The 15,450-nt window shown below is 34.1% G+C and overlaps 1 protein-coding gene across 1 annotated transcript in view; it reads left to right on the top strand.

The window, feature by feature from the left end:
* LOC129941185 (protein sine oculis) overlaps positions 1–15,450 on the top strand; it is a 75,686-nt gene that overhangs the window by 16,637 nt on the left and 43,599 nt on the right. The window contains exon 2 of the mRNA XM_056049753.1: positions 10,568–11,111. Coding sequence (XP_055905728.1) covers positions 10,755–11,111 — 357 coding nt within the window. The 5' untranslated portion in view covers positions 10,568–10,754. The remainder of the gene's footprint in view (positions 1–10,567; positions 11,112–15,450) is intronic.

Consider the following 15,450-nt stretch of genomic DNA (forward strand, 5'->3'; position numbering starts at 1 on the left):
TTTTTTATCGGTGCGGTAGGTGATGGCAGAAATGAAAATAAAAATAAAAAATATATATCTGTAGGTACACACATATTTATACAGTCAAAGTTATTCGATTAGGTATAGTTTAAGTTTCTATACAAATTGACTTAAGAAAAACTAGGTCCAAACAAATGTTGAAACATTTTCTAAATATAGAAAACTATTATACAACAATTATTGGAATCGGGTCCATTTATTAATGGTAATTGGAACGACCGAATAATTAAGTTCAAATTTAAAAATGTGCCCTTTTCGGATCACCTTCCATTAGTTGTGACTTGGGGACTTTCGATGGCAACTGAGGACTCAAACCAAAACTTAGGTTGAACCCAAAAAATAGAGTTCAATACCAAATAAATCTTAACACTTTCCTCAAAAGTTATCAGCAATATAACCTGAGTCAGTTAGAAGAGGTCATGAAAGCATCATATTCGAGAACTTTGTGCAGTATTAGGAAAGCACTGGCACTGGTTTGATCTAGAGTGTAATAAGGCCAGAAAATTATCATTTGGATGGTTAAGAGCTTATTGTCGCTGAAGCCATGAGCTCTAAGACAATATCTTCAAGCAAACGCCTATTACAAGACCTTGTGTTTTTGAGCTCGAAGGACTTTGAACAATTTGAATGGTTAATCCGTTAAAATCCATCCCAAGTTGAGCCCCTTGCTTTTGGAAAAAATGAAGGATGGAAAAGCGGCAGGTTCTAATGGGATACCAGCGGAATTTTTTAAGTATGGAACCGTTGAGTTAATAAGTAAGCTTACTGCAGTTTACAACGAGGTGTCGGAAACAGGTATGATTCCTCAAGAATTTAGGGAATCAATCATTTTTCCTATCCACAAAAAAGGAAGCTGGTCTGAAATGTCGAACTATCGAGGAATATCTTTTTTAAATTTGTGTTTTAAAATATTTACAACTGTTCTGTAAAGACGGCTCAATAAATGGATTGAGGAAAATAAGCTGTCAAAAGAATCTCAAGCAGGCTTTAGATCCGGTTAGTCAACAATCGATCATATCTTTCTTCTGAAAAGCATCGCGGATTCATTTATAAGAAGAAGGAAGAAGTTATACGCGTTTTTTGTGGATTTTAAGTCTGCATTTGACACGATAAATATGCAAGCTCTTTTCTATGAGCTCTTTGCTATGGAAATGTCGTTAAAATTTGGAAGAGTCCTGCAAAGCCTGCATATGGATACTAATGCAGCAGTTTGGAATGGTACAGAAAGCTCGGATTGGTTTAGAACTGAATGAGGCTCTAGACAAGGTTGTACGATGAGTCCAAGCCTATTTGCTCTATTTATCGCAGACTTAGTCGATGACTTACATGCTGGTATCGAACAAGCAGGAGCCTTAATTAAAGCACTCTTGTTTGCGGATGATATTGTGGTTCTCGCGTCATCTCTAAAACCACTACAGCTTATGATAAACCGGATTTTTGAGTACCTACTGTAAAATATGGAACCTAATAGTAGACAAGGAAAAGTCCAAGATCATGATTTTCGAGAACGGAGGAGGTAGAAACTGCCTTAATGAAAAATGAAACTACAATGGTGAAAATATATAGATTGCCAAAGATTTCAAATACCTTGCAGGGATTTTCACAACAAAATTTAAATATGGAAACGCATCTAAGAGAAAAGCTTAAGTGCAAAAACCGCCATTAGTGCATCTTGGAGTAGGTGTTTCTCAAACAGAAATATCGCACACAGCAGTGAACACACTGTTTTTAAGGCTGTACCAGAATCAATCTTATTCTTTGCAGCTCAAATGTGGGGAGCGAAGCAATATAAAAATGTGGAAAAATTATTACGTTTCTACGTCAAAGTTGTTTAAAAAAATATTACTTGGTGGTTCCTAGTAAACTGTAACTTTAATTTTTTGCCCATTTTCTTTGAAAAAATTCGGCCCGTTACACACCAAATTCAGCAACAGCACACCAAACTGTCACATAAGGACTGTGAAGTGGTCGTTGATGAATTCCTTGAGGGTTTTCTGTTGCCCAGTATCGGAAATTTTGTTTATTTACAGTATCCGATAAATGGATATGGACCTCGTCAGACGAAATTAAAACAGCCCCAATATTTTGAAGAATGTCTTCACAAGCAGCTCTGCGAGTTTCAAAATCTCTCTCACTTAATTCTTATGCGATCTTTATTTCGTAGGGATGCATATGAAGATGTGTGTGCAAAATTCGTCTTACATTACACTCCTATCAGACAAACCAAGGCAGCTGTATGTTTAAGTGCTGAAAACCTCGGAGATTGCTGGATAGACACACTTACACGTGCCACATTATACGGCGTTGTTGCTGTTAAAGTTCGGCCAGACGATTTTCTCTTTAGCGCAGAACCCGTTGCTCTAAAATTTGATAACCAAACTTGAATTGTTTTTCTATCCGGAACAGGATCATGTCGTCCAAGTTGAAATCGAATGCGAAATGCTCGCTGAGTAGTAATCGAAGAACCACCATTACGGATATATTCATCTACGACAAATGCGCGATGCTGACCGTGCCACGCCATTACGGTTACTAAAAACGGCACTTAAACCTCTATCTAACTATAGCCGGAATACCATTTTTTCTATAAATAGCTTTACATATACTAACTTACTTAAGGTGGTGCTACAGTCCGTGGTGGACCTGGGCCTCAACGAACATGCGTCTCCAGCCAGCTCTGTCCCTAGCTGGCTGTCTCCAGTTTCGCACGCCAAGTTGGTTGAGGTCCTCTCCCACCTGGGTGCGCCACCTGAGTCGCGGTTTTCCTCTCTTGCGTCGTTCCTCGGGATTGGATTCGAAGACCTTCCGGGCTGGAGCGTTGACGTCCATCCGCTCTTCATGACCTAGCCATCTTAGCCGTTGGACTTTAATTCTGCTAACTAGGTCAGTGTCGCTGTACAGCCCGTACAGTTCGTCGTTATATCTTCTCCTCCATTCTCCATCTATGCGTACAGGACCGAAAATCACCCGAAGAATTTTTCTCTCGAAGCATCCTAAGACGCTCTCATCTTTCTTTGACAGGGTCCAGGCCTCAGCGCCATAAATGAGAACTGGGATGATGAGTGTCTTACATGTAGATGGTGATTTTAAATGCTCGTGAGAGGACTTCCCTTCTCAATTGCCTTCTAAGTCCAAAGAAGCAGCGATTTGCAAGAGTTATTCTTCGTTTGATTTCATCGCTGGTGTCGTTGTCTGTATTAATAGCGCTTCCGTCGCAATGCTCAAAAACGCTCCACTGACATCACGCTTTTATCTTCCAATTATGTCAATATCATCTGCATAGCCGAGTTATTGGATGGACCTTTAGAAAATTGTGCCTCTAGTGTTGACAGTTGAGTTTTGCACAATTCTTACCAGAACGATGTTGAAGAAGTCGCATGACAGTGCGTCGCCTTGCTAAAACCCTTTTTTGACATCAAATGCATCGGTAAGATCTTTTCCGACCTTGATAGAACAGCGTGCATTCTCCATCGTCATTCTTCACAAACTGATAAGTTTGACAGGGATGCCAAAACTAGACATTGCTCTGTAGAGCTCTTTCCTATAGATGCTGTCATACGCGGCTTTAAAATCGATAAAGAGATGGTGGGTATCGATTTGAAGCTCCTGGGTTTTTTCCAAGATCTGCCGTAGTGTGAGGATCTTATACGCAATGTTAAGGAGACTGATGCCTCTGTAGTTGGCGCAGTTTAGAGGGTCTCCGTTCTTATGTATTCGGCACACTATGCTGAGATTCCACTCATCGTCATCGCCTGCTGCTTTGAATAGTTCGGCTGCGATGCCGTCAGCTCCAGCAGCCTTGGTTGACTTAAGTTTAGATATAGCTATCTTCCCTTCGTCAAGGTCAAGGAATTGTTGATCTGCGTCGCCGAGGTTAAGTAGTTCTATCTCCCTTACATAGCTTTAAATATAAACGTCTAAAAATACGGGAGGTTTTTTTTGCCGGACCCTGAACTTCACAGAACTTTCCGAGCTGGTTCGTCTTTGCGCATAAGAGCTAAGTATCCAGCCTATCGGAGTCTAACGAGCTTAATTTTTGTCACAATATCAGCTTCGAGATAGATTGCAAACAGTTCATGATTTAAGCGTTTCCAGAATCGTCCTATATTTCGCGGAATATTTTACGAATACAAATAATAACTTCAAAATGATTTTATACTCCAAAGAATGACAGTTTTGACATTTTGTAAGGTTTTTAGAAATATTTTATAAACAATTTTTTTTACCAATCATATAAACCTTCACCTTTGGTAACGATTGATTTTCGACTGAAAAGTCTTGAAAAAAAAGAAAATATTGTGGTTAAACATATGTATATAAATTTATTGATAATATTGTGAATATTGTTAATATATGTATTAACATAAAATACCATAAATACTGCAGAATTGGTTCAATGGCTCAGAAATCTGTACAGAAAGCAACTTGATCTTCAATTTTTGAATGCATTCTTTTAAAAGTTCTGCAAACAAACCAATTTGGCTTATTTTTAAAAAATATCTTTCCAATTTTGTATGGGAAACTGTGAAAAGTTATGTCAATGTGGGTCGCATCCCAGTATCTTTTTTGTATAGTTTCGTTAAAAATCTTAGAACCTCATATTAATCGAACGATTTCATAAATACGATATAACTCAACTTAATTTTCACAAATATGACAGCAAATGTTATTTTTACTTGTGACGTTTTTTTTTTTTTGAAAATCTGACGTTAATGACTGTCAAAGTTAAGCAACGAAAAAAACACCCGTAACATAGAGACAAAGTAAGAAAGAGACGCACATCTGTTATATCTCTGGTTTTCTGATAAAGCTTTATTCCAGACTAAGTGAAGTTTTTAAGAAAAACATATATTTTAAATCTTAAGACTTGTAATTCAGTGTAACCAAATTCTGAACCTTTTGCTTCTATATTCAATTCAACCGTTTAGAACTCAAATTAATCATATCTACCCTATTTGATTTAATGAAACAACTTGCTGAATTGACACTTGACAGCTCAATTCAATCATATGTGAAACTTCAAGATTAGATCCGTTTGATAGCGCAACAGCGCTATGTGCGATTTTCTTTTATTTATTGGTCCATTCCACAACCACAATTTTGTTGGTACAAGATTTTAATTGAGAAAAATAATCATAATTTACCAAATCAAATAAAAATCCAATAACTATTACTCAAACAGAATAATATCGTACAGAATCGATATACCGTACAAAAATAAGACTCGTTCATAAATAAACTAAATAAAAACAAATAAGAATCCAAACAACTCTTTTTTATAAAATTGAATTCCCTTCCCATAACAAACACTTAAACCAATCTTCGATAAATTATAGTTCCTAAAATCAAAAAATTATGCGATTAAAGCGTTTTCGACCAGAATATTCACCTATAAATTTATGTATTAATTTATTTTCCAAAATTATGGCAGCCAAAAAACAACACATAAAGTTTCTCAATCATTTTTAATAGATGATACTTTTTAAATTAAAGCCTCCATCATAAGAACAAAAACACAAACACATTTCCATCACCTCAAGTCAGTTCAAATCTACCTTAATAATAAATACTATATGCAACTTAAAAATAAGTAAACAAACTTAATTCGCCGTGCCGCGCCGCGCAGCGTCCGGGAGGCTGATGGTTATTGCCAACGATTTCGAAAGATTTATTACAATGGAATTTTATAGAGCTATATTATTTATAAATATAATTATAAAACATTCTCCAGCCTCAAAAGATGATGAAAATAATACGGTGACCTCCTAGTGTCCCGGTTTCAAAAATACACTACACGAAATGAGTTGGGTTGGGTTTCAATTTTCAATTTTCAAATCGAAAACGAAAATGTTTTCTAAAATATTCAATCTTTAAATCGATGGAGCAGCGAGTGGAAAACGCGCCTAGAAATAAGTTTTTTTCGATATTTTTTGGATCCGATATTTATACGGATAATAGTTCAAAAAAGTGAAAAGTCATTTATACTTACATATTGTGTTTTCGTGTTGTTGAAAAGTTTGTGTATTTCGATTTCAGAAGATGAGATATTTAATTTTTCTGGTTTAAAAATAAAACTTCCCATATTACTGAGAATTCTAAAATTACACGAGAACACACGATCTCGGAAAGAGCCTCAAAATTTTACGATATTCTATATCTACTCCCGCTGCTGTGATGCTAATCTCTTTTTCAAAAACATTAAAGGTTGTGGGATGAGTCGCTTGAACTTGCTAATATTGAAAATTATAAACAAGTGTTTTAATGCCAGAGACTTCGAAATTGAAAGCCAATTATTTGGTTGAAACGCGGTTGAACGTCTCAGTTGAAGCGTTAAATTTGGTGAATACACGTCAAGATTGGATCAACATTTACATAGATCAAGATGTAGACCGAACTTTTTAACTAAAGCTTCATCAGGTTCTTGAAAACTAAACTTTTAAGCTAAAGTTTGACTAGGATTCAGATTAAATTTGGCGATGAACCGTTCTTGAACTTCGCTTATAAAACCGAAATAGGCTGATTTTTTATTCACAAATCGAATCATTCCCTACACAACTTTTGCTGAAAAAGCCGCTTTAAAGTTATACGGTTGGTTACTTTTCACTGAATCCACCTTTACGGACAACTTTGTAGGCATTTCATTTTTTACTAAAACCATTACATGCCCACTTAATAATCGCAAGTTTAAAAAATCAAAATATAACAAGAAAAACTTTACGAAAACACATGCAACGTTTTCGAGAAGCGTTTTTGTCTTTTTTTTCTTAGCTTGTTTCTTAAATTCTTTTGTGAGGGTAGAATTTTCGAAAATAAAATTCAGAAAAAAAAGCATGATTCAAGGCGGCCGTGCCCGCACACACTCGATACCATTTGGGATTTTATTACAAAATTAGATATTGTTGTGGCCGACATCGGTTCAGTATCAGAAAAAGTAAGAAGAATGCGATGGTGGCTCGGTGAGAGGTTCTGATGATGATGAGGCGGTGTTCTGTTCACGTCTGTGGAGGTGTTTTTGAGGAGGCAGAGAATGTTTAAAGTTTCATCGATCGCAGGGCAATTAACATGGAATGGGAGCGAATTTGGATTTTGTTATTCACACAGGGGCACATATAGAAAGAAAGCGGTTTCCTGTAAATTTTATTTTCATTTTTATTTTTCTGTCGATTTTTTGTTAAGGTGAAGTGTTTCTATTTTTGGTCGTTCAATGTGAATGAAATGAGATACTTTGGATTATAGTTGACAAATGTATTGGTATAAGGTAAATTTGAAAACGTTTGGAACATTATTGTGACCTTAATTTTATTTTGGTTAGATTGTTTCTCTTGATGTTTTTAATTTGAAATTTTCACTGTCAAAATGTAAACCACTTCTTATTGATTTCAAAGCTGATTTTCGATTATCTGTCATTTTATTATAACCCGGCAATTTTGTTTTCGAAGTTTGTCATTAAATTTTGTATTATTACTAAATATCTAATCAAAACTAAAATAAGTTCGCACTTACTTGTTTTGACGTCCCATCATTACATAGGGGTTTCTTATAGAAACATCACATCTTCTTGATTTGAGAACGCACCCTTTCACCAATCATCAAACTGTCATTGTTAATTTATTAAGTAAACCCAACAAGTTAACTATGGTTCAGAAAACGAACGAGCAACGTCTACAAATTTTCAAAAATGTCTACTGAAATTCGAAATTGATGACCGCAACTTTTAAGCTTCAATTTTCAAAAAGATAACAAGTTTAGCACAAAACATTTGAGTCTACAAATTCATTGAGTGATGTTGGAGTGCCAATGCTACAACGGGATGTTCGTAGTGTCAAAAACATCACTTCCGTAGCACACGATCCACATTCGAAATAGCTTCGAGCACATTATGGTGTATTTTACGTAAGGATCTTTTTTAAAACCCGTACAAGATTAAACTTACTTGAGAATTAAAACCGATGGAGTTTTTGAAGTGATGAAGTTCTTCAGTTGGGTAAATTTTCAAGTCCTTATTGAAAAACCCCTTTTAAGAAAGAGATAGATAAGTTAGAATTTTTATGGTAACGAGATAAAATCATGAAATGTCAAAATGACGTTAAAGCTTTGTGGGAATCGAAGTGACATGACATTTTAAAAAAAATATTGCCATATTGCCAGACTTGTTTCTTGTCACATTTCCACTGCATTTTTTAATTCCATTCACACGTCTTTTAATTTCACGTATTTACACGCACACATTCACTTTGATTTTTTCTAACATCCATTTTGTTTATGAACGCAGCCTTTCACTATTCATCAAACTGTCATTGTTATTTTATCAAGTAAACAAGTTAACTATGGTTAAGAGCACGAACAAGCAACGTTTAAAATTAAAAAAAAATTTCTACCGAAATTCGAAATTGGCGACCGCAACTTAACTTCAATTTTCAGTCGTAATTTTCGCCCTAGTAGACAAATAATATCAAGTTCAGCACAAACATTTGTGTCTTCAATCATTGAATTATGTTGGCGTGTCAATGCTACAACGGCTGGTCGTAGTGTGAAAAAGATCGCATGTTATGGTGTATTTTACGTAAGGATCTTTTTTAAACCCGTAAAAGATCAAATTGACTTGAGAATTAAAACCGATGGACCTTTTGAAGCAACGTACGTTCTTCACTTGGGCATCGAAGTGACATTTTAAAACAAGTATTGCCATTTTGACTTGTTTCTTTTTACATTTTCACCGCATTTTCTAATTCCATTCACACGTCTTTTTATTTCATGTATTTACACGCACGAATTCACGTTGATTGAACATGAAAACTGTCTTACACGCCGACGGCACCATCCCAGTTGACTACAACATTCTTTGTGTTCATTGAACATATCCAATGATTTAATCATTTTACAGAATTCACATTGGACTCTTTTGCGATGACATTTAACTCGGTTTCCTTCAATTTTTAAAAATAAAAATGACATTGACTTAACATTTTAAAACAAATATTGTCATTTTGACTTAATTCTTGTTACATATTCACTGCATTTTCTAATTCCATTCACACGTCTTATAATTTCATGTATTGTTACGCACGTATCCACTTTGATTTGTTTCTGACATCCATTTTGTTTAAAACAAAAAACAACAACAATCTTTGTGTTCATTGAACACACCCAATAATTTAATCAATTTACAGAATTCTAAGGTAGTGTTTACATTGGACTTTTTTGCGGTGACATTTTATCTCGGTTCCCTTCAATTTTTTAAAAATTAAATATATCTCAAAAGAGTCTCCGTAAACAAAAGAGTTTCAAGTTAAACACCATCAAATAGTTCGGAGATTAAGTGACATATGTTTAAATTTAAATTTTGACAGCTCTTAAAATTAATAATGTTTCCAATCCAAAAACAGCTCTTAAGAAAAACCATTATGATACCAACAAGAAGAAACCTTGTCGTCCTAATTCCATACAAACATTCAAACATTGCATACAAATTTGTTTTGCAAAATTGCCAAAAAATCATTAACTTTTCATGTTTTTATCAACTTACTCAAAAATTGCTTACAAGAAATAAACAACCATAGTTTTCTGAAATATCCCCAATTGAAACAACTGGTGCAATTAAAAAAGGTATATCAAAATTTTAAAAATATAATTTCACAAATTTTGTAAAAGCGTCAAAAAAAAACTCTTTTAAGTTTTTCCGTTTCTATTTGTATAATTTTTATTTCAATGACAATACTTACCGAAAAAAATCAGATAATAATACCAACAAACGTCAGAAATCTTCTCAAATTCTGACGTTTTGCGAGTATCGCAAAAGTATCAAAAGTGAATATTAAAAATTAATTGCGCAAACATGCTGCATCCCACGTACATTTAACAAGTATACTACACAACATGAATGACCAATAAATAAAATATAATTATAAACTAAAAACTAAAAACACAAAACACAAAACAAACTATGTGACGCGACGCGTATTTTGATTTTCTTGTTGTTGTTTCTAATTCAAATTTGAAAAGGTCAACGTTGTTGGATATGAACGAGTACATCATTGCAACGTCAAAAAAGTCTTTGACGTTTTTGGATGATGTGTTGCGCATCAAAAATGACATTTCTCATGCGAAATGATCCGTTACAGATATGTTTAATTTGATAAAGTACTTGTTTTAATTTTATTTAAAAGCAGAAAGTTTATTTATATATTTTAAAATAATAAATAATTTAAATATAATGTAAATTGCAAAATTCTCTGAACAGAAGTGGATTTGTTCAAGTCAACTTTTCCCACGCACTATTTTGACACTTTGGGGATCCAAACGTCAATTTTTTGAGAAATATATGGGAATGCTTCAATTCAAACAGGCCTTACCTTACAATTGTCATATTTTTTAACTAAAACTGTTTTTTACCGTAAGTTTTTTTACGACTTCTTGTCACAAAAACCATTTGGACACATCCGCTCTTGTTCGCCAGTTTCTTAATTTATATACAATTTAACGTTTTTTTTAAATTTGCAACAATTTTATTTATATACAAAAACAAATATATTTTTTCTATTTTCAGATACTGGCATCATTTTAAATTTTAAATTAAATTAAAAACAAATTAAACAAGAAGTGCATCCACATACATATATAAATTTAAACAAAAAAAAATGCAAAGTGTTTGTCGGAAAAATAAAATTCAAGTATTATAGATCGTAAAATTAGTAAATTTTCTTTTTTTAAACAAAAGAAAAAGAACAAGAAATATGCTCCAGCACCCCGCGACAGATTTTTACGATATTGCGGCTGCTAACGCGGCCGTGATAAGCAGTCGACACACCCCGCCATACAGTCCGACGGGTTTGTCGATTGCAGCACAGCACAACAACAACAATAACAATAGTACAAGCAATAATAACAATAACAATGCCAGCAATAACAACAACAACACTGGCAGCAGTTTAGATATTTTAAATCAAAACGGTTCGGTGGTTGGCGGCGGCGGTGGAGGTGGTTTAATTGGCAGCGGGACAAATGGTAGTGGCGGCAATAGTTCTGGCGGAGGTCGAGAATCGTTGCCCAGTTTTGGGTTTACACAAGAGCAAGTGGCGTGCGTTTGTGAGGTAAGCTTTTTGTTTATGTTTTTGTTTTTTAAGTTAAGTTAATTTATTTTTTTTTCAAAATAGAAAGGGGTTTACAATAATATTCTTTATTTCTTTTGTTTTGTTTAAGTTCCTTTATTGGGAGTATTTTTATAGATGATTTAACAAAAACAAATTAGTCAGGCATTTGATGTCAAGGTGCTTTTCAGAGTGTTTTCTTTTTGGCGTTCGATGTCTTAATGTCTTTAAGTCCTATGACTAAAAAGGGAAAGCTATTATGCATTATTTATTGATCAGGTGCATCAGGCGACTTGAAAAGCTTTTTTTTAATTTTCGAAAATGAAAAGTTTTAAACTTAAAATATTTGCTATATCTCCTCGTGTTGCTAAACGGTGATTTCTTAAGAGCTTGAAAACTTAAAAAAAAAAAAACGCATACAATTTGCAAAATCTCATCGATTCTTTATTTGAAACGTTAGATTGGTCCATGACATTTACTTTTTGAAGATAATTTCATTTAAATGTTGACCGCGGCTGCGTCTTAGGTGGTCCATTCGGAAAGTCCAATTTTGGAGCATTTCGGCCGGAATAGCCCGAATTTCTTCGGAAATGTTGTCTTCCAAAGCTGGAATAGTTGCTGGCTTATTTGTGTAGACTTTAGACTTGACGTAGCCCCACAAAAAATAGTCTAAAGGCGTCAAATCGCATGATCTTGGTGGCCAACTTACCGGTCCATTCCTTGAGATGAATTGTTCTCCGAAGTTTTCCCTCAAAATGGCCATAGAATCGCGAGCTGTGTGGCATGTAGCGCCATCTTGTTGAAACCACATGTCAACCAAGTTCAGTTCTTCCATTTTTGGCAACAAAAAGTTTGTTAGCATTGAACGATAGAGATCGCCATTCACCGTAACGTTGCGTCCAACAGCATCTTTGAAAAAATACGGTCCAATGATTCCACCAGCGTACAAACCACACCAAACAGTGCATTTTTCGGGATGCATGGGCAGTTCTTGAACGGCTTCTGGTTGCTCTTCACTCCAAATGCGGCAATTTTGCTTATTTACGTAGCCATTCAACCAGAAATGAGCCTCATCGCTGAACAAAATTTGTCGATAAAAAAGCGGATTTTCTGCCAACTTTTCTAGGGCCCATTCACTGAAAATTAGACGTTGTGGCAGATCGTTCGGCTTCAGTCCTTGCACGAGCTGTATTTTATACGGTTTTACACCAAGATCTTTGCGTAAAATCTTCCATGTGGTCGAATAACACAAACCCAATTGCTGCGAACGGCGACGAATCGACATTTCACGGTCTTCAGCAACACTCTCAGAAACAGACGCAATATCCACTTCTGTACGCACTGTACGCATTCGTGTGGTTGGTTTAATGTCCAATAAAGTAAACTAAGTGTGAAACTTGGTCACAATCGCATTAATTGTTTGCTCACTTGGTCGATTATGTAGACCATAAATCGGACGTAAAGCGCGAAACACATTTCGAACCGAACACTGATTTTGGTAATAAAATTCAATGATTTGCAAGCGTTGCTCGTTAGTAAGTCTATTCATGATGAAATGTCAAAGCATACTGAGCATCTTTCTCTTTGACACCATGTCTGAAATCCCGCGTGATCTGTCAAATACTAATGCATGAAAATCCTAACCTCAAAAAACTCACCCTTTATAATCTCGTAAAATATAAGAATTTTAATCTGTGGTGTCATAAATACCAGCAATTGATCGCCTTCGTTTTTGAGCACACTAAACATTGGAAACTCCTACTTTATGACAGTTTCGGCGGTATTTGTACAGCTGCCACTTTTGAAGCTGTCATCATTTGCCCCCTGACCATAAAAAACTACTTTGGATAAAATAAATCAACTTATTCTTGTTCTAGATCTGTAAAAACACAAATTTTGCATTCCATTGGAAAAAATAAATTGATCTGTTTTTGATTTAAGATCAAATCTGCATATTTGGATTTTTCGATAGAATTACCCCTTTTTGCACCAATACCAATACATATTTTAAATTTGTTTAAATGGTAATTCGTAAGCTCTACCGTACTCGTTAACACGTACACGAAGTTATAAATTATACAAAGAAAAAAAAAACAATTCCAATCGAGTTCCATGCGACACGAAAAAAAGTCAATTTTTGAACTAAATCCGAATTTATCCATGGAAAACCCTACACGTCATGACTAAAATGGGCATTAACATTTCCCAAAATTAAAGTATTTTTGAGACTTCGTGGAGAACTTTCTTTACACCGGCAATATTGAAACCCTTTGAATTTTATCTAGACAAGTTATTGATGTGAAGACTTGAAACCATGTGTGTCGCTCAAGAACATCTAAGCATATTGCTGCTGCAGCCTGAAATGTTGAAACAAACACAGGTTTGTTGATTTCTCATTGATTTTTACACTGTTTAAGGTTTTTAAAGTTCAATTCGTTTGAAACCAGTTAGGTTGTTTCTTCAATGCATTTTATCGAAAAATGTTTACGCATTTTTATTTCGAAGGCTACGCTAACACTTGTCAATAAAATTACGTTTTTTTATGTCACACAAGAAAGTAATACTTTTTTAAAAGATTAAGATGTCATTATTTTGAATCTCGCTTTTGAAAAAACCTTGAATTTAATACTTTTATAGTTTTTAAAAATACTTTTTGGATTTAATTTTAAGTGCTGATTTCGAATTCAAACTTTAATTTTAACTATTTGCTCATGTTTTAAAAACACCCGTTTTCAACAATATTTTTGATATTTTTTAATTTATTTGAAAAAAAAAATTAAAAAATCAAGAACTTACTTTTAATCAGTTTTCCCTTTTTTCTGTTGAAAACCGTTTTAACATAAATGGTTCATCTTTTCTTTCAGCATTTTGTAAGACAGGTAAAATTTAACAACTTATAAAAAATTTTTCAATTTTATACGAAATAATAAAGGGTGATTTTGTAGCTATTATCTTTTTGGCAACACTGGTTTAAACAGTGTTAAGAAAGTTCATCACGCGCTTCTTCCATTTACTTTTGTTCAGCGACGAAGCTCATTTTTGTCTCAATGGGTACGTTAATAAGCATTGGCCAAAATGCAAGAGCTTGACTTGCATGACATGAGGTTTCAACACGCTCAACAATGGGCTAATTGAGAGGCTAGTTCGTTGAACATATTATTTCACGTTCGGGACCGGTCAATTGGGCGCCTAGATCGTACGATTTAACTTCTTTAGACTATTTTTTGTGGGACTATGTTAAAGCTCATGTCTATACACACAAGCCCGTTTCAACTGACGCATTGGAAGACAAAATTGAAGCCGGCCGAAATGTTGGAAACAGTATGCCAAAATTGGACTAAGCTAAATTATATGGACCGTACTATCGATTCAAAACAAAGATTTCATGATTTTTTTTTAAATGTATGTGTTTTTTTTCAACTTTCCGATAGCTTTTAAAAAATCACCGTTTATAGTAGAAAAATTCGAATTAGCACAATTGTTTAGACAACTTACTTTTAAACAGTTTTAGTTAGCTTTTCTATCAGATTTTTGTATGGCAAGTGAAATTAAACAACTTATTATTATTATGTTATTACAATATAAAAATTTCATTTGAATATTAAAGAAAGGGGGTTAATGATTTAAAAAACCATCACAAATTTTATTGAAAAAAAAACTAATTCATAAATTTAAAAGCGTTATAGACTTGTTTTTTTTTCAAATTTTATAAGTACTATCTCAAAAACCTGATGGTTATGAAATTGAAATTAATTGTATTAAAACCCATTGGAAAATCGAAATTTTACTGCCAGTGAGTTGCCACATTTGGACCTTGGAAAATACAAGAATGGTTTTTCAGATATATTTGTATGTCGTTTTTGACAAGCCCAAATGCGAATAAACCGCTTTATTCAAAAAGGAGACTGATTTACAATCGTTACGTTGAAATGTTTGCGATGATGACGTATATATAAATGGGTTTTGCTAATCCACGATATGTTTATAGTATTCAATTTGTCAGAAAACAGTTAACATGTATAAAATGTAGTAGAATTTTATGCTAGATTTGAAGAATTTTCAAATATATGTGACATAAACATCGTTAAATTAAGTATTTGGTGGGAAAACGATAATAGATGGGAGCGGGTCAAAATGCTGTATTCTAAAATACTGTATGGTTAAAATTCTGTAATGCTGTGTTGTATAAATATGTATCTGATAATACTGTATCTTAAAATTTGTCTTCTAAAAATGCTGTATGAGCAAAATACTGTATTATTGCAAAATTCCGCTTTTAAGCTTCCATTACAGGGAACAACAATAGTATTTAAGCTCTAAACATGTAAAAAACAGAATACAT

This window comes from Eupeodes corollae, chromosome 1, assembly GCF_945859685.1.
Source record: "Eupeodes corollae chromosome 1, idEupCoro1.1, whole genome shotgun sequence".
Taxonomy (NCBI): Eukaryota; Metazoa; Arthropoda; class Insecta; order Diptera; family Syrphidae; genus Eupeodes; species Eupeodes corollae.